Consider the following 18,714-nt stretch of genomic DNA (forward strand, 5'->3'; position numbering starts at 1 on the left):
CTCTGCCCCCGGCTCACGTGATCGTGCCTAGGGAGAGAAAGCTTGACCCGCATCTCCTGTGCTCACCCGGTGTCTCTGCGCAGCTCTCGGTTTCCCGCGGAGCGTGGCGGCCATGCGGCTCCCGTCCGCAGCCGGGCCCCGGCCGGGCTGTCCCAGCCGCCTGCCCGCGCTGCTGCTGCTGCCGCTGCTGAGCGGCTGCCTGGGGCTCGTGGGGGCGGCTCGCAGGCCCAACGTGCTGCTCCTGCTCACGGACGACCAGGACGCGGAGCTCGGCGGCATGGTAACTCCCGTCCACGCCCTCCCTGTCCCCCTTTGCTGAGCGGCTTGGCAGTGGGTGGGTGTGCGCGGTCACTCCGGATCTTCCGTGAGCTTGGACCGGTCTCCCTCACCCGAGCTCACCCACATGCTCGCACAGTGGGCACGGTGCCTCCAGTCTGGACCTTACTGCTGCAGTGTACACTCACGGCTCAGAGCAAACCTGTGGAGGCCAGTGATTGATTAGGGTGATCCGGGGCTACATCGGCCCTCTTCACGGAGGACTTGGGACGTCAGCATCTGTGCTTCTGTGATGGTTATGGAAGTGGGTTGTAGGCTGTCGAGCTATTATTGAGAGAGAGTGTTTTGCTTAAGAAGCATCAAAAACAAAATCATTTAGCCTAATCGAACACCTGGCTGAACCATTACTGCCAGGGCTCCACTTTATGTCTAAGGGGTGTTGTCATGAAGACTACATTTCCTTCCCAGAGTCGCTTCTGCTCTTTCGAGGTTCCGGAATTTGACCTTTGGGAACATGCATGCCAACCTCCTTCCATTGGTGCTCAAGAGATTTGCCCAAAGCACTGAAGCAGGAGGAGGCAGATTAAGACCAACCCTCCAGTGGTATTCCGTCCTGGGTCAGCATTGCACTCACTTTAAAAAAAAAAGTCTCTACTCTCTCTTTCGGTTCTCCTTCCGCTTTCAGCTGACTGCTGTAGCTTTCTTGTGTGGTAGTTAACTCTAGTTCATGTCCTTCAAGTTGTTGGTCCCAGCTGGTCAGTGAGTTGTGCAATCAGTCTAGTGAGTAGCTGCCAACATTTTTGGTTTTCCGTGTGTCACATGTGATAATAGTAAGCAGAGCCTTATATTTCTGGGCTGGGAAGTAGCATGCGCTTTGCCTTCCGTGGACGGTCTTTTTCTAGATTTCTAGATGGTGTTTAGGTGTTGCGTTACCAGTCCCTTGGCCCTTCGTCTTATCCACATAGGCCCCCATTGTCTCGTTGCTGTTGTAGTTTCCCCTGAGCCACAAGGATGATGAATCTCTTCGCCCTCCCACCCCGGCAGTGCTGGAGGGCACTCCAAAGCCTCTTGCCTGCTGAGCCAGTTCTGTCCCTCAGAGCTAGCCCCCACCCCCTGTACCAGAAGCCTTGACTTAATTTCCCTCTTAGATTTTACCTTCACTCCCAACTGTTCCCATAGCTTTCTTTCCTTTCTTTTTCTTTTTTTTTTTTCATTTCGTTTGTCTGTTTTGTTTTGTTTTGTTTTGAGATTGGTCTCATTGCATAGCCATGGCTAGCCTTGAACTCACAAAGATCCATCTTCAAACTCACCACTGCTGGGATTTCAAAACTTTACAAAACAAAAAAAAAAAGTGTTTGTTCAGGGAAAAACAATGCTGCCTCTCCCAGTGGTACTCAACTTGTCAGCCTTATTAATACAGCCTTTGGAAACCAAATTCTCCTCTTACATATAAGGTGCCCCAGCTCAGTGACTGTCACTTAGCACAGCTGTTGTCTGTGTAAGACGAGGTCTTACACTTTTGTGTTAATGGTATTTGCCTCGAGAACTTTCTCTCTTTTTCTATTTGCTTCTTTATCCCAGAAAGATGTATGCTTAGGGGGAGCGTCCGTGCACAGGCCACAGTGGCCTGAATGGAGTGGGTTAGAAGACAGTTTCTCTCATTCTCCATGAGGGTCCTAGGAGCTGAACTCCTCAGGCTTGGCAGTGGTTTACTTGGACCCCATGAGTCATCTCCATGGCCCTAGGTTCTTTTTTTTTTTTTTTTTTTAAGTATTTGTAGTAGCCAGAGAAACTAGAACAAATGAAACTCATAGCTTCCCACACATTCCCTGGGTCCCACAAGTGCCGTGGACGCTGAATAAATAAGGAAATGGTGCTTGCTTGTTTTAAAGCTGCGGCCCTGGCACTTCGGGGAGTTCTGACTTTCCTTGTGTCCCCTTTTGGAGTCCTGACACTTAACTGTCAAACAGAGTGAAGAGCTGAGACAGGGATGATGAGAACTTCTTGGTGCCAGGCAGAGCGTGGGGCACCTTCTGTTTGTATTTCTATCATCACAGAAGCCCTCCCCTGCACATAGGTAACCCTGTCTCACCACATGCTGTCTGGAATCCTCAAGGCCACATAGGCACTTTGCACTGAGTCTTCAGTGGCATCCCGGAATGTCGTCAGTGGGGTTCACCCACAGTACTTGATTTATGAATAAAGCCTTATATATGGTTTCTCTGCCAGAGAGAGGAACTGTGTTTCAGACTGCCACAGTAATTGGTGTCCATACACACGCACCCACACTGGCTCAGGTCAAAAGTTGATAGCCTGTGATTTCTGTTCAAAGTGATTTATTTTCTCCTTTTTTTCAAGACAGTTCTAGTTAGGGATTCTATGATTGCGATGAAACACCCCGACCAAAAGCACCTTGAAGAACAAAGGGTTTGTTTGGCCACGTGTCCATAGTCTCACAGCCCATCCAGGGACGCCAAACAGGGACTCAAACAGGGCAGGAACCTGGAGGCAGTGGCTGACGCAGAGGCCATGGAGGGATGCTGCTTACTGGCTTGCTCCACCCACAATGGGCTGGGCCCTCCTCCAACAATCACTAATTAATAAGACGCTCTGCATGCAGGCTTGCTGACAGCCCAATCTTATGGAGGCATTTTCTCAACAGAGGTCCCCTACCCTCAGATGAATTTAGCTTGTCTCTAAAACTATTCAGCAGAGTCCAGGGTGACTCTGTATCCATGTCGCTGAGGTCGTGCTTGAATTCCTGCACCTCCAGCCTCTACCTCCCAAGAGCAGAGATTACAGACATGCACCACATTTAAAAGAAAATATTGCCTCCATGTATGTGCATACAGACACGTGTTACTGCCCGCTGCCTGCAAAGGCCACAGGAGTGTATCATGAGCAAGAGTTAGAGTGGGTTGTGAGCCACCGTATGGATGCCGGGAATCAAACCTGGGTCCCCCAGAAGAGCGGCCAGTGCTCTTTTCTCCTGAGCCATCTCTCCAGCCTATCAGTTATTAATTTATTTGTTGTCACCTCACCTGTCACGTTTAACATTCCACCATATGGCCCCGTGTGTCATCTGAGAGACTCAGCTTTTATTCATTTTAACAGGATGTGGCTTCCCACCCACCCCCCCACTCCCACCTTAATGATGGTGTGGTGGACTATTACTCACAAAAGCACAGGTTGTCATTTAAGACGTTTACTTTAGGAGAAGGGGGCGTTTGGTCAGGGGCCATGCGGGAATGTAGGGAAAGAATAAATATGGCATTGCTTTGCCTAACGCGAGATGAAAGTCGGCCACTGAGTTACGGGAATCATCGGGATCAGGAAAGTCAGGGAGTCTTTTGATGTTTTAGAACAGGGAATTTGCTTAGGGTAAATAAAGTCACACATTTGCTCTTGAGAGTGAAAGTGGCTGTTTCTTAATTCCGTCACATGGCTTCCACTTGACCAGTCACCGTCCCTTCAGATTAGCGTGGAAAGTTCTTTTCAGTATGGTGCCCTCTCTTGCTTGTTCAACCATGCGTAGATGACAACGTAAAGCTCTAAACCTTAATGCCCGGGCAGCCTCGTCTTCCACTCTTCCCCTTCCGTCTCTCGGGCTATTTCTTCCACAGTTGCTTCTTCCCGTGTGCTGGGTTGGGCAGTTTGCTGGCTGCAGCCAGCGAGCTCCACTCCTGGGTCCTTGTGACCTTACCCCTCCCTCTGGGGTTCTCAGCAAGGCTCCCTGCTGTAAGGGCCTTCCTGGTTGGTTCCTGCTTTTTTCCCCACCATGTGTGTCACATCGCCTGCTGTTCTCTCTCTCTCTCTCTCTCTCTCTCTCTCTCTCTCTCTCTCTCTCTCTCTCTCCCCCACACTACCTGAGGTCATTGGTTACTGAGGTCATTGGTTACCTTGCTCAGGTCCTAAAGCAGTGGCAAGGGCGGGTAAGACAGTGCTTCCTACCCACCCTCGCCCAGCTCAGGGTTTGCTGAGATTAGCACATGATACGCCAGGGTCCGCCTGTAAACATAACACTGTCTGTAGTTTTGCATGCTTATCAATTTGATAACGAATCCCACTCGGTTCTCATTCTTTCTCTACACCACTGGTTCTCAGTCTTCCTAATGCTGCGTGCGGCCTTTAATACCTCTCATCATGGCGACCCCCAACTGCAAAATTATTTTTGTCGCTACTTCTTAACTGCGATTTTGCTACCTTAATGTGAATATCTGATGTGTGACACCACCCCGCCCCCCAAAAGGGTCTCAACCCACAGGTTGAAGACCGCTGCTCTGGGTGCACTTCCCATGTGTAGTCTCTGTCCATTGCCTCATGGTAACTTAGGTCCCTGGCTAAGCCACTGTTGCTTCCTGAGCTTGGCACCAGTGGTAAGGACAGCCAGTGCCCTTGCTTCAGCAGCTTAGCACAGACCTTCTGTGGCATCTCTTGAGGGTCCACTATTGGCACCATCAAAGCCTGACTAGAACAACTTGGAATTGTTGTCCTGTGGAGCCTACAAGCAGCTTAGGCTTATAGTCAGTGGGAAAAGCTATATACATGTTGCTGAAAGTGAGACTCTGGTTAACTGGGCATATATCCGGAGGTGCAGTCTTTAAGGAATTACTGCGCCAGGTGGACATGAGACCGTATACATTCTGTTCTTGGGTCTGAAACGTATTTCAGAATCCTCCCGGGCCCCCACATGAGCCTCATCCTTGGTAGTTAGTTTTTGCTGTCCAGGAAGTGAAGACAGACCAGTGTGCCTTCGACAGGTAGTTAACATAACTGCCTTCTGGGGTGAAGTTAACTTTCCCCCTGTCCTTTTTCAAATCTTGGGGGATGCACAAAAGATGAGAAGTGCAGATGAAATACACCAGTAGGCCTAGATATGTAGCTCAATTGGGAGAGTGCTTGCCTGGGAACTCAAGGTCCCGGGTTCAATCCCCAGCCCTGCAGTAATTATGTTTATGTTTGACAGGGTCTGTGTGCACCTCTATACACATGCTATCATCTGGTTCAGGTGCCACTGCAGGGGACTAGCCAGTAGAGTCCTTATGGTATTGGGCGGGGATCCATCATTGAATGTGTAAGGTTGGAAGCAGGCTGTGAGCCTGGCGACCTTGTCTGGCTTTCAGAATCTTAAGTTTGCCTTACTTCCCCATTAATGATTGGAAGTTTCCTTGCTGATTAGTCCATGCCTTGGGGTTATTGACAAATAAGAAAGCACTGTGATTTCATTACCTGCAGTCCCCATAGACGGAACAATGTTATCAGCTATGCACTTTTGCTTCCTGCTTGCACAGGGTTTACCTGACTGTAACCAAACCTGTTTGGTTCATCTCCAGAATCATTACTTTCAACTTTGTGTCAGAGCTGGAATTTGGAAATAAATGATTAGGATAAAAGGAAAGGAGCTGCAGAGGTGGCTGGAAGAAAGGAAGAAAGGTTAAGAGTACCCCTTCCTGCAGAAGACCCACTAACAGTCGATATGTCTCTGTCCATTTCCAGAGGATCTAACACCCTCTTCAGTCCTCTGCAGGCCCTGCACGCATGCGCACGGCGCACAGACATACACGGGCAGGCAAAACATCCATACACATAAGATAAAATAAAAATTTAAGTTGTAACAAACCATAAATTCTGCTTTCTGGATTTTATCAGACATTGTTTAACAATTGTTTAACTGTTTACTTTGTAGACCCCACTAAAGAAAACCAAGGCCCTCATCGGAGAGAAGGGGATGACTTTCTCCAGCGCTGTAAGTTTAGAAGCCAATGTGATGTCGTTAGATATCATATCACAACCCAGAAAGAAACCTCATGTTTGAGTTCCAGTGTGGTTTATGTGGGTAGATTTTTGCTTTTGTGTTGTTTTTTGTTTGTTTGTTTGTTTGTTTTGTTTCTGTTTTTTAATGAAATACCCAGTCTGACGAGTTTTATTTTTTAATTGAAATGATAAATTGCTGATTTTTATTTTTATTCTTTTTGAAACAAGGTCTCACTATGTAGTTCTGGCTGTCCTAGAACTCACTCTGTAGACCAGGCTAGTCTTGAACTCACAGAGATATGTCTGCCTCTGCTTCTCAAGTGCTGGGATTGAATGCATGTGCTGATTACCTGACTAATTGCTGGTAATTTCTAAGCTACAGTGCTACATAACTTGGGAATGTTATTGAAGTCCTTAGTGTTTGAGGGTTGAAACTCGTACAAACCAAGAGCATTTATGCTGTGTAAGTTGCTACAGAGTAAGAGCTTCCTGAGCCCTGCTAGCTAACCCTGACAAAGGTCATGGTACCGAGAACACACACACACACACACACACACACACACACACACACACACACACACACACACACACACACACACACACACACACAGAGCCTGCACGGAGTCAGAGATCCCAAAGCAGACCTCACCTCACACAAAACTCTATAAGCGATGGCATGGTGGCCTCGCACCAGGAGACACACCGAACGGAAACACAGTGCCGTGCTCCGGTTTAAGCATAGACTCCGCAGCCAGACTGCCTGGTTCTGAATACACTTTTATTTCTTTATTCGCCTGCTCCTAACTCCCTTCTGGATTTTGGTTTCCCCGCTTTAATTGAAGTTGGTACAGTCCTCAGGGTCATTGGGACTCCACGAATCAGCACATGATGGATGAGGTCACAGCAAGTTCTTCGTGGATTAGGTGTTGTCCACAGAGGGAGTAATTGAAGGGAGGAAGAGTTCATTTTAACCTGGAAAACTCAGTCCAACTTAAAATAGAACCCAGTGTGGTGGTACGCGCCCCTAATTCCAGCACTCAGGAGGCAGAGACTGGGAGATCTCTGTGGGTTCAAGTTCCAGGCCAGCCTGGGGTTACATAGTGAGACTTTAGAGAAGAAAGAAAGGAAGGAAGGAAGGAAGGAAGGAAGGAAGGAAGGAAGGAAGGAAGGAAGGAAAGAAAAATATGGAAGAACAAAAAGTTCCATTTAGCAGCAAAAAATTCACGCTAGGAACAACAGGTAGGTGGCCAGAAATGGCTATGACTTCTTCACGTAAGCCAGGATAGTGGAGCACGCCTTTAGCCCTAACACTGGGAAGCACAGGCAGGCAGATCTTTGTGAGTTTGAGGCCAGCCAGGGCTACATAGTGAGATCCTATTGCAAAAATAATTAATTAAATAAATAAAATTATACAAGCCACAGTACTTTTTTGAGAAAATGCTTGCTGTGTTGCTAAACACATCATTTCTATGTAAAGACACTATTATAAAATATACTTCTAATTAAAGTTTTAAGACTTTTTGTCAAGACCCAACTAGATGATTCTAAATCTAAGTAAGAATAGTTAAGACAGTATTTCTTGTTTGGTGCTGGGGATTGGTACGAGGACATCAGACATGCTGTGTACACGCTCATCCAATGGATTAGACCCAGGCCCAAGGTCAGTTGGGTTTTGTCAGCACCAGAGAGGAAACCCTTTAGTGCAGTACTAAGATGAGATATAAAACTTCAGTAATAATGTGGCACTGACCATAAAAGGTCAAAAAGCAGAAAGGGAAATGTTCTAGTTTCCTTTCTGCTGTGGTAAAACGCTCTGACCAAAGGCAGCTTGGGGCAGAAAACTTTTAGTAGGTACACATATGGTCACAGTTCATAACTGAGGGACGTCAGGCCGGACTCAAGCAGAAGCCAGAGAGGAAGACTGCCTGCTGGCCTTGTGGGCTCTGTGCAAGCCCATGCTCAACTGACTCAAGGCTTTTATTACTGTTTGTTTGTTTGTTTTCCCTGTGTAGTCCTGGCTGCACTGGAACTTACGCTCTAGACCAGGCTGGTCCCGGACTCAGAGATGGACCTGCCTCTGCCTTCCAAGTGCTGGGACTAACGGTGCGTGTCACCTCGATGGCTTATTTAGCTTTCGTATACAATCCGGTACCAACTGCTTAAGAATGCCGTCACCCACAACAGGCATGGCCCTCCTGCATCAATTAACAATCAAGGCAGTCCCCCGTAGACATGCCCACAGGTTAGTTTGATCTGGACAGTCCCTCAGTTGAAACTCCCACTTTGGGCGACTCTAGGCTGCACCAATTCAACAGTTCAAGCTGCCAAGGCCAGGCAAGAGGAACGGTCAACGTAGAAATTGTAGAAGTCGGGGCAGGAAAGGAGGTTCCGCAGTTAAAGCTGCTTGCTGAACAATCCTGAAGACTGGCGTGTAGCATCAACCATTAGCAGGCCGATGGCCCCACTGTGAGAATGTCACCCTCTCCTAGCTTCCATGTGTGCACCCCCACACAAGTGACAGACACTCATAAAGACACGTACATATGCGTACAGAACTAACATATTTTAAAGCGAAAACTTAAAAAGAATTGCAAAGGACAAATAACATATGACTTAAAGGGGGAGGGGGAGGGAGTTGATTGTTGTGTGTCACCCTCACGAGTATCTTAAAGTGCCAGTCAGAACTGGAGGCTTAGCTCAGTGGTGGAACATGTGTGTAACATTTGCTTGGTCCTGATTTTTAAGTCCAGGCACCAAAGGGGGAGAAAAGGTTAAATCCAACTTGAAAAGCAGAAAAACAGCAGCAAAACCAAATTTAGTACTTAAGGTGACAACGCTGCCAACATGGATCACGGATGATGGGTTTTTATGTAGGCATCCAGAAGTGATGGGTTTAATTGTGACATATATATCCAGTCCCACCTCCTCTCTTCCCTGCCTCCTGGTCCCCTCTCCTCAAGTAACAATTAGTTCACTGACTTTACTTTGTAATCTGCTGTGTGGTCTCTGACGAGTGACTCAAGCGGCTCTGGTGTGTGTCATATATAAAGAACGATCTCTGCTCAGTGAGAGGCTGGAATGAAAACAGAGCGTTGTGCCTTCCTCTTCCCCCTCAGTGAATCTCACCCTCTGCCTCCCACCCGCTCTCTAGTATGTGCCCAGTGCTCTCTGCTGCCCCAGCAGAGCCAGCATCCTGACTGGGAAGTACCCACACAACCATCACGTCGTCAACAACACTTTGGAGGGGAACTGCAGTAGCAAGTCCTGGCAGAAGATCCAGGAGCCATACACCTTCCCAGCGATCCTTAAGTTGGTGTGCGGCTATCAAACCTTTTTTGCTGGGAAGTATTTAAATGAGGTATGTCGAACGATCTTTTCCTTTCTTACAACAGCATTTAAAATGGGAAGTAATTTATCTCCTGATAATCATTTTTCTCCATTTTTCAAGTCACACTATTCAAGGGTTTGGTTCTAAGTAGCTTTTTGCTGATCTGCCCATTAATTGGACAAACACATTATGTGCCTGGCTCTGTGGTTACTTTTTTCCCACACAGCCTCCACCACATCTAGTTACAAATTGTCCTAAGTGTTAGGACCCCTTCCCCTCCCCCCTCTTCATCTGGGATTCTTCTGGTCATGTGGGTGTCACGGTGGCTTTGTTCCATTTCCCCTTTTCCAGTGTCAAGGGGGAAGGGCTAGACGATTTGCTCAGGTCTCTTAGAATCATCTCTGAATTAGAACAATTCAATGTACAACTCATGTTTTGACCTGCAGAGTGAGGACAGACTAGAAGTGAGACCAGCCTGTGGAGAGGACAGCGCCCCATGGGCTGTGAGGCTGTGTCTGGGCGGTTGATGCTGGCCTCGTGGGCCTGCATGGGGTGTGGTGCCTCACTGTGGGCTGCCATTCAGGGCTTCATAGTCCCAAGTGCACCACCTTGGTCTCAGTTTTCTTAGACTCTGTGCTTAAAGGAAATTATGTATTGGGTGTGGCGGGGGGGTGTGGTTGGAGGTTCTCTCTAGTGATAGTTAAACTGGAGTGCTGGATAAAGAGGTTTTCTGACATTCTTTTCCTGTCATAGCTACAGGTCTTCATGTCACATGAATTTTCTGTTCTTCCTTCCTTCCTGTCATTGGGGGGACTGTGAACTGTGGGCTTGAGGCAAGATGAGTCAGTTTGAAAGAATCATGAGAAGCAGGAAGACGCTCTGTTGCAGGGTCGGGGCAACTCGATGGTCATAAGGGAACTTGGACTACTTTGCATTGACGGTCATTTCAGGGGAACTGTTTAGTGCAGAGACAGTGTTCAGAGATTCCGTTCTGCCTTAAATGGACAATACTAAAGTGTATTTAGGTAGAGGATAGTGTGCTGTGGTCTCTTCTAATCATTTTACCAAATAAAGTGAGTCTCAGAAGTAGATTTTATCAGGACAACCGAAGCAATAGGCAAGCATCTGCTTCTCTTGGCTGTAAACAGCCAAGTGTCATTTAGATTATTCAGTTGTTCTACGGCCCTCACCCATGACTAGGTTCCCTGTAATAGCTAGATGGCAGATGTTGGGCTTAAAGGCCACACGTCTCCTAGAGCTACAGCCAGGGCCACCATAGCAGAGATGCAGCTGTGGGCACTCCATGGTGAGCTTGCCTGGCTGTGTACAAACAAAGCCATCTGCACTGACATCTGAGGTCTGCGGCACTCACATTTCACAAGACAGCTTTGTACATTTAAATGACTGAATGCACACTGGCCATTCAAGACAGTGGCAGGCCAGCTTAGCACAGTGACACAGGTACTGACTGCTGAAGAGAGGGCTTGGGTTGCACAGTTCGTTTCTCTTTACCTAGCTTGTATGTTTGGGGAGGTTGTACACCCGTTGTCTCAGGCACTGGTTGAAAGGTTTCCTGTGTTGCCTGTTCCTGTCTGGACTCTAAGGAGCCCTAACACCATGCTCTGCTGTCCTTTCAGTATGGAGCCCCGGATGCGGGTGGACTGGAGCACGTGCCTCTGGGCTGGAGTTACTGGTATGCCTTGGTAAGTGAGTGCTGCGGTGAGAGAGAACTAGACACAGCCCAGAGACACCGAACATGTATCCTCTGACTCAGCCCCATACCACCACAAGTATTCCGGCAAATGCTTTGCCTCTGTGATGACAGTCACCTGTCCAAGGTGTTTTCCTGCCATTAGTGTTCCGAGCCACGTGACTCCCTGATCTTCCTGACCCACATCTGGAAAGCATTAAAACAGCGTGGATTAATGAAATCCTGCTAGTCTATGTAATGCTCCTCAAACCCAATTCAGTATTGACATGGCAGCTGTCCCCCTCTGCCTTATCACCTTTAAACAGTGTGCTTAGCCCAGCAGGAGGTCTCACTTTGGCTTTGTACAGTGACTTCCTCCCAAATTTTACTTCCTGTTTCATGTAGGAAAAGAATTCTAAATACTATAACTACACCCTCTCTATCAACGGGAAGGCACGCAGACATGGCGAGAACTATAGCGTGGACTACCTGACAGACGTTCTGGTAAGTTCTGAGGCCAGGACCCTGCCTCACACAGGACTGCTTGGTCTAGACAGCAACTGAGTCCAATTTGTACCAGCAAACAGAAGTGCACAGTGACCTGGTCTGTCTGCCAAAGAATAGTTCCAGCTTATTAAAGACCTCTAGGCTGATTTTCTCTGCATGTAAGCCAAGACTCGAATCTCCTATTCTGCAGAGGTAAACGCCTCTGCCTGCGACTGTGGTGTCCTTTACAGGCCTCTGTGGACGAGGCTGTGCGCATGTAAGCGCCAGAGTCAGGCAGACTCTTCCCTCCTGACGTGTTTCTAAGGGAAACCCTCCGCTGAGGGCTCATTCACCAAACAGTCTAGCACATAGCCCAGGAGTGGTTCCCTGGAAAGGGCAAAGCCAGGTCCGTGGAAGGCGACATCTTCCCGGCTGGAATCTCACATGTGCGCGGGGCCGTGGTTCTGTACACACGGTCATTTGTAGTTGAGAATATTCGGTAGGTGAGATAGGTAGCTTCTGAGCAGAAACCTGAAGATCTGATGTTTGGATGAGGGGTAGGCAGCATGACTGAGCTCTGGTCCTCTTACCATTCCTTAAGGCATCATTACTATAAGTTAATATTAATATTAAAATGGACTGTTTACTATTCCTTACTATTTGGGAAACATAATCTCTGTCTTATAAACTTGAGGTCTCAGTTACTCTCTTGGTGGACTTCTCAAGGCTCAGACCTTGGCGTGGTCAGACCTGATGTATTATACCAGCAGTGTGCTGCACATGACCACGAAGTGAATAAGTCTGAGATTGGTATCCACGCTGACCCTGCGTGCTCTCAGTCTACCAAGAGCAGCTTCCCTATTGGATGCACAGTTGCTAGGCAGGGGTAGGCGATGACAGCTCTCTGTGTGTGTCAGGCCAATCTCTCCCTGGACTTCCTGGACTACAAGTCCAACTCGGAGCCATTCTTCATGATGATCTCCACTCCAGCGCCCCACTCACCGTGGACAGCCGCACCCCAGTACCAGAAGGCTTTCCCCAATGTCATCGCACCAAGAAACAAGAACTTCAACATCCATGGGACGGTAGGTCTGATCCTTCAAGTAAGCCGCTCTCACTGTAACCTGCTGGTCAGGAAGCTTCAAGCCTTGGAAGGGGGTTCCTGTGAGCTCTCCTGGAGGGACTGTTGTACCTGTACAACAGATGGTAGAAATGTTTTTAAAGATACAGATAAAGTCCCTACCACACATCCAGTGGGCCGTTAGAAGAGATTCCTAGAACGGTAAAGGCACTGTCGCTCCCGATTGACTGTAAGCATGTCTCCTACCTCCTCTGTTCTAGAAGAAGCTAAGCCAAGCCCCTAGGGACATTTGCACTTGCAGCTGCCTTGGTGACTCTCACCTAAGGCATAGGATGGAGAGGAGAGGCACAGCATAGTGTGGAGGTGGCAGGGTGCATGATTAAATGCCACAGCTCAAGCAGGGGCCTCTTCAGTTAACACCGCTTGTCCCTTAAATTCGCCTAATAAGCCATAAGTCCACATATGAGGGTTCTTTCTCCCTTAAACAGAAGTCAGATTTTCAGCAACAGAAACACCCCCACACACCATTCTCTCCTTCCGTTCACTGTCTCCCAAACTGTGTTCCTTAGTTTGTTTTGTGAGACACTGTCTCTGTCTCTGTCTGTGTGTGTGTGTGTCTGTCTGTCTGTCTGTCTGTCTGTCTCTCTCTCTCTCTCTCTCTCTCTCTCTCTCTCTCTCTCTCTCTGTAGACCAGGCTGGCCTCAAACTCACAGTGGCCTTCGTGCCTTTGCCTCCTAACCTCTGGGCTGGGATCAGAGGTCTGTGCCTCCTCAAAGTATTCCTCAGTCAGGCAGTTATGCTTCCCTTGGCTAAGGCTGTGGGCAGGTCTCCACTGCTTGGGTCTTCCCTAGAAGTCACGAAGCTCATATTGACTCAGACGCAGAAGCATCAGGCTCTGCCTGTGTGATGACCAGATGCTTGCCCTCCTGTTGCCCTCCCTAAGGTGGCAGGTCTCGAGCCTTTGATTACGGTAATGATTAAAATGTAGAGATACAGCTGCTGTACTCTGTGCCACAACTCAGGCATGTGCTTCTTAAATCGGGTTGAGAAGCTGATTTTAAACTAGTGGACTGGTCTCAATTTTGTGTTCCACAAAGAGTTACTGGAAACATTTTAATATTTCAGTATTACTGAGGGCAGCAATACTGAAATCCTTGGGTTAGATAAGTGACCACAATAGGCTGTTCCGGTCACATGCGAGCTGATAGGAGCCTCCAACAGGAGGGTTTAAGAACAAATTTCTAAAGCCTATTAACCAGAGAATGGTTGGAGAAATGTAGTTTTATTGTGAGTGCATGAAGAGCTGATGGCATCTGGAGGTCTTTTTGTCACTAAATTGTGGCTTTTATGTAAATAAAAGGACCCTCCAGAACTGGACTTGAAGGAGGTTTTGTTAATTTTTTAAGATTTCGTTTTTAGTTTTAAACGTTCATGTATGTGTCTTGTCTTTGGTGTGGTTTGTTTGTGTGAGCGCAGTACCCAAGAAGGCCAGAAGAGGGCCCAGTTGCCCTAGAACAGGCAGTTGTCCCTTGTGGTGTGGGTGCTGGGAACCAAGCTTCTACACTCTGCTATTCCAGAATGTGCAGAACTTGAAGCTTTAAATTCGAGTACAGAATTTCCCCCAGGGATACCAGTCCCTTGAGTTGACAGATCAGTGGAAAGCAGGGGCTCACAGGCAGAATAGAGAGGGGTAAGTTAGTACTTGCCCATTTGTAGCCATAGTTGATGTAGGATCAGAGTTACCAACTGAATCTCACTTCAGCTTGGTGGCGGGAGGGGATGGGGGTGCTCACTAGAGTCTCTGATCGCTGCACCCAACAGAAGAATGTCACGGTGCTTCCCAATAGAGGTTGGTGGAGAGATGGCGTTCATCTGCGAGGCCGCTGTAGGAGCACAGGAGGAGAAGGCAACCTGGCATAGTCTAGCATGGCTTCAGTAGTTCTAGGCAGTTGGCTAACGGGTGAATGATCCTTTGCTTACGGACTCTAGGGATCTCTGCTGTGACCGTGGTGACTTGCTGTTAACGACTGTTTCTTCTGAATCTTAGAACAAGCACTGGTTAATTAGGCAAGCCAAGACTCCCATGACGAATTCCTCAATAAAGTTCTTAGATGACGCCTTCAGAAGGAGGTAAGCACTGCCACTCCGCTCGCTCGCAGTGTGGGGCTCTGTTGTCAGACATCTGTCCTGAGCCAACAATAGCAGCTCAGTGGGAGACACGCTGTGGGGCCTGCCGCCTCAGAAGCACGCAGAACGCCTCATGTTCAACTGCACGAGGTACCCTTGGACCCCAAGGTTGACTAAGCCATCCATGGGAAGACCTAGTAAAGAATATGACAAACTGGAATTATTTGCTTGAGAATTTCCCCATGCTTAAAGAAAAGGTTATATAAAAATCAGCCCAAATATTGGAGAAAGTATTTAAATTTGATGTTTGGAATTTGTAGGGCGTGATATGTCAATTTTTAAAAGTTCACTGCTTTCTTTTAGAATTTGGACCAGAGGTCAGTAAACATTTTTTGTAGCACCAGATAATAATAAAGTAAATGTTGTAAGACTGCAGACCATGGGGGTTGGGGATTTAGCTCAGTGGTAGAGCGCTTGCCTAGCAACCGCAAGGCCCTGGGTTCGGTCCCCCGCTCCGAAAAAAAAAAAAAAAGAAAAAAAAGAAGACTGCAGACCATGTGTCCCAAAACAAAGGCAGCCTTAGGCAATATGAGAATATTGCTACGTGCCAATAAAACTTTATAAAAACAGGCAATAGACAAAACCAACTTTGGCCTCCTGCCTATAGGTCAGTGCCTAGTATTCGGACTGTTAAACAGTAGTGCAGTCTGTAGTACTCTGTTCTGAATTACCATCTTCCCTTTCTGATTAGCTCTGTTCTCACACAGCAAGCTGTGAACAGTAAAACTAGCGCATTCTTTGGAAACAGACTTGGTGAAGTACTTACTGTGCTGCAGAATTTGCAGTGATGGAGTCTAGGGGACAGAGTTGAGCATTAGCTGTCTGCTTTACTGGGATGAGTGTTTCTGTGCTGCCATTGCCCCTGACGTCTGTCACCTCCATCCTGTGTCTTCCAGGTGGCAAACTCTGCTCTCAGTTGATGATCTTGTGGAGAAACTGGTGAAGAGATTGGACTCGACTGGCGAGCTGGACAACACGTACATCTTCTATACCTCAGACAATGGCTACCATACAGGTGAGCGGCAGGCAGGATGTGTGCTGTCACACCCTCAATCAAGCACTCTACAGCTGTGCACTCACCAGGCCGAGGCTCTCATCTCAGGACCCCCCAGGTAGAAAGCATTTGCACACAAGAAGCCAGGCTTCATAATTCGCTGTTTGAGATGCTAAGCTAGCTGATCTCAGGCAGGAGCACAGAATCATTTATGAAGTTAGAGACAGCTGTGGGAAAAGTGAGATCTTGCGTCTGTAGGACAAGTGGAACTTAGGGAATGTGTTGTTGTAGATGGGAAACAAAGTTTTCTTGCAAGCACAGTTTTATTATTAATCTTGTAATTTGGGGAGTGCTTGAGCCCTCGAGTTTGAGGCCAGTCTGGTCAGCATAGATCCTGCCTCGTTGTGGTAGGGAGAACCAACAAAAAACCATCTTCCCGCTCAAGTTTTCAGCTGCAGTGTTCTTCCTGCCTTCAGTGTGTGTGTGTGTGTGTGTGTGTGTGTGTGTGTGTGTGTGTGTGTGTGTGTGTGTGTGTGGTGGGGTGCTGTGGGGGAGGCATGTGGGATCTGCCGTGCTGACTTTAGACTGAGGCCCTTGTACACGCTAGGCAATGCTCTACTGCTGAGCTACATCCCCAGCCTTTGGGTGTTCGATCGGGGTCTTGCTTCATCTCTTAGGTTGGCCTTAACCTTGTGACCCTGATGCCTTGGCCTCTAGAGTCTTGGGATTATCGAGTACCATGGGGTCTGGCTGTTTTTCTAAACGTTTTGAAGCATTCGCAGGCACTTACGAGTTAACAAATGTTTCCAGGCCCATGTAATTTGTCAAGCAGAGAGTCTTGAATTTTGAGTGCCTCTAAGTCTCGGGTGCTACTGATCTACTGAAAAGAGTGCTTCTTATCCTCACAGCAGTTCTTATTCTGGCTTGGCTAGCTGCTGTCTTGTGAGGCCTTGCTTGCTCATTCCCCCCAGTATAGCCTGGGAGTGAGAGCTGAGACCTGACGTGGGTGACCTTCAGGCCAGCAGGCTGCCTCAGTGGTGCAGAGCTGCACCAAGCATCTCAAGTTGTGAGGCCCACCGTGTCTGGCTGTCTCACTTGGGGTACCAGTGTTGATGGGTGGGTCATGGGGTCTAACCTGGTCCCTTCTATAAACCTGTTCTTGTGATTCCCTCTGCAAGTTAAAACTTCCTCAGACTGAACTTGGCCAGCCGTTGACACCCATGCTCTGTCCTTCCTTATTCTGTTGGAATTCCTCAGGTTTGTTCTCGTTCTGTGGCCTGCCACTACAGGGTCTCAGGGGGACAGGGTACGGTCCTCCCTTATTTGGCACTGTCTGAGGTGACACCATCTGCCCGGGTCTGGCCACATACACATAAATGAGTGTGTATTTGTCTTTCATTCCTTTCCAGACATTATTTTTTCTTCATTTGTCCTGTTTAGAACACGTTCTTCTTAGTTATTTATCTAGAGAAGGTAAGCTCATTATTTTTCCTGCCCTGTGTTGAAAAGAAACCTAGGCAAGGGTAAGTTCTCTGTTACAAAACTAGAGTTAAGGGGCTGGAGAGATGGCTTCGGGTTCAGTAGAGTGCACCCAAAGGACCCGAGTTCAGTGCCCATGTCAGGTGCCTCCAGGCTGCCCATAACCAGCTCTGGGAGACCCAACACCTCCTTCTAAACCTCCTGACGTACATTAAACACACACACACACACACACACACACAGAGAGAGAGAGAGAGAGAGAGAGAGAGAGAGAGAGAGAGAACACATGAGTAAAAAATAAATCTTAAAAGCCAATTGAGACATCTTAGTGTTTCAGCACCTCAGTGGCGTGTGTGCCGCACGCTGTCCTGGCTCTGTGTTGACTCCGTGTGTTTTGTTGCAGGGCAGTTCTCTTTGCCAATAGACAAACGACAACTCTATGAGTTTGATATCAAAGTTCCACTGTTGGTTCGAGGGCCTGGGATCAAACCAAACCAGACAAGCAAGGTAGGTGCCCGACGGCAGCTGATCCTGTATGTGTGGCATGTGGCTCGAGAAAGTGGCTGTCCCTCCTGGAGAGGAAGGCTGGCCACATGCTCTTCCGTGTGCGAACCTTGGAAGGAGTGGCCTGTTTCTCCTGCAGCTGTCTGCTGCCCCTGTGAATTTCCACTCAGTGGTTCATTTCAAGGTGTACTTCCAGCACTAGTGACTCTCTCAGAATCACTGCCTGAAACTGGATTTTCCTAACAGTTTTCATGTGTGTTCTGTGTATGGATGTAGGCGGTTACATGCATATGTGTGTACATGTATATGAATACATGTAGAGGCCCAAGGTAGGAACTCAAGGAGAACAAAGAGAAAGGTTCTTCTAATTTTCATTGGTTAAGAAAATGTCTTCTTGATCTCAGTGATCACCCTTCATACTGACTCACAAATGGGCATTGGTTCGTGAGAGGCAGTTTGCTGGGGCCCTCTCAGGTAGCAGACCACGCCACCCAACACTCCTCTCTCCACCTGCTTTGCTTGTTTATATGAACCCTAAGGGGAGTAGCTTGTGAACCTCACCATGTCCTGAACTTGCAGACCCTTACTTCTCAAGTTCCTGAGTCCACACATCAGGAGAGCATACTATCTAGGAATTTCCCCTTCCTGACATAAGCCTTTCTGGTTCCCTTCTGGCTTGTGATACTCCGCATCCTCTGTTGCCCCCATTGGCTATCTCATTGGAGTACTTTGTTCATAGAAGTGCTGGCCACCTTGATCCTAAACACTTTTCCCTACTGGTCAGGAGATGACAGTAGGAAATCCCAGCTCTGTCTTCTCTCTTCTTGATTCAATATCAACACCTAAGCTCTGAGACCAGAGAAGAGGAACAAACACATAATTGGATTTAAACTGCAAGATGACCCAGGCATCTGGGTAGTGGGTACTCTGGGCAG

The 18,714-nt window shown here is 47.9% G+C and overlaps 1 protein-coding gene across 1 annotated transcript in view; it reads left to right on the plus strand.

Annotated features, from left to right (window-relative positions):
- Nucleotides 1-18,714, plus strand: part of Gns (glucosamine (N-acetyl)-6-sulfatase) — a 33,803-nt gene continuing 15,089 nt past the window's right edge. The window contains exons 1-9 of the mRNA XM_032913106.1: nt 1-280; nt 5,963-6,022; nt 9,182-9,388; nt 10,996-11,061; nt 11,454-11,552; nt 12,452-12,619; nt 14,663-14,745; nt 15,699-15,817; nt 17,679-17,782. Of these exons, the coding sequence (XP_032768997.1) occupies nt 113-280; nt 5,963-6,022; nt 9,182-9,388; nt 10,996-11,061; nt 11,454-11,552; nt 12,452-12,619; nt 14,663-14,745; nt 15,699-15,817; nt 17,679-17,782 (1,074 nt within the window). The 5' untranslated portion in view covers nt 1-112. The remainder of the gene's footprint in view (nt 281-5,962; nt 6,023-9,181; nt 9,389-10,995; nt 11,062-11,453; nt 11,553-12,451; nt 12,620-14,662; nt 14,746-15,698; nt 15,818-17,678; nt 17,783-18,714) is intronic.

Source organism: Rattus rattus, chromosome 1, assembly GCF_011064425.1.
Source record: "Rattus rattus isolate New Zealand chromosome 1, Rrattus_CSIRO_v1, whole genome shotgun sequence".
In the NCBI taxonomy this organism is placed as follows: domain Eukaryota; kingdom Metazoa; phylum Chordata; class Mammalia; order Rodentia; family Muridae; genus Rattus; species Rattus rattus.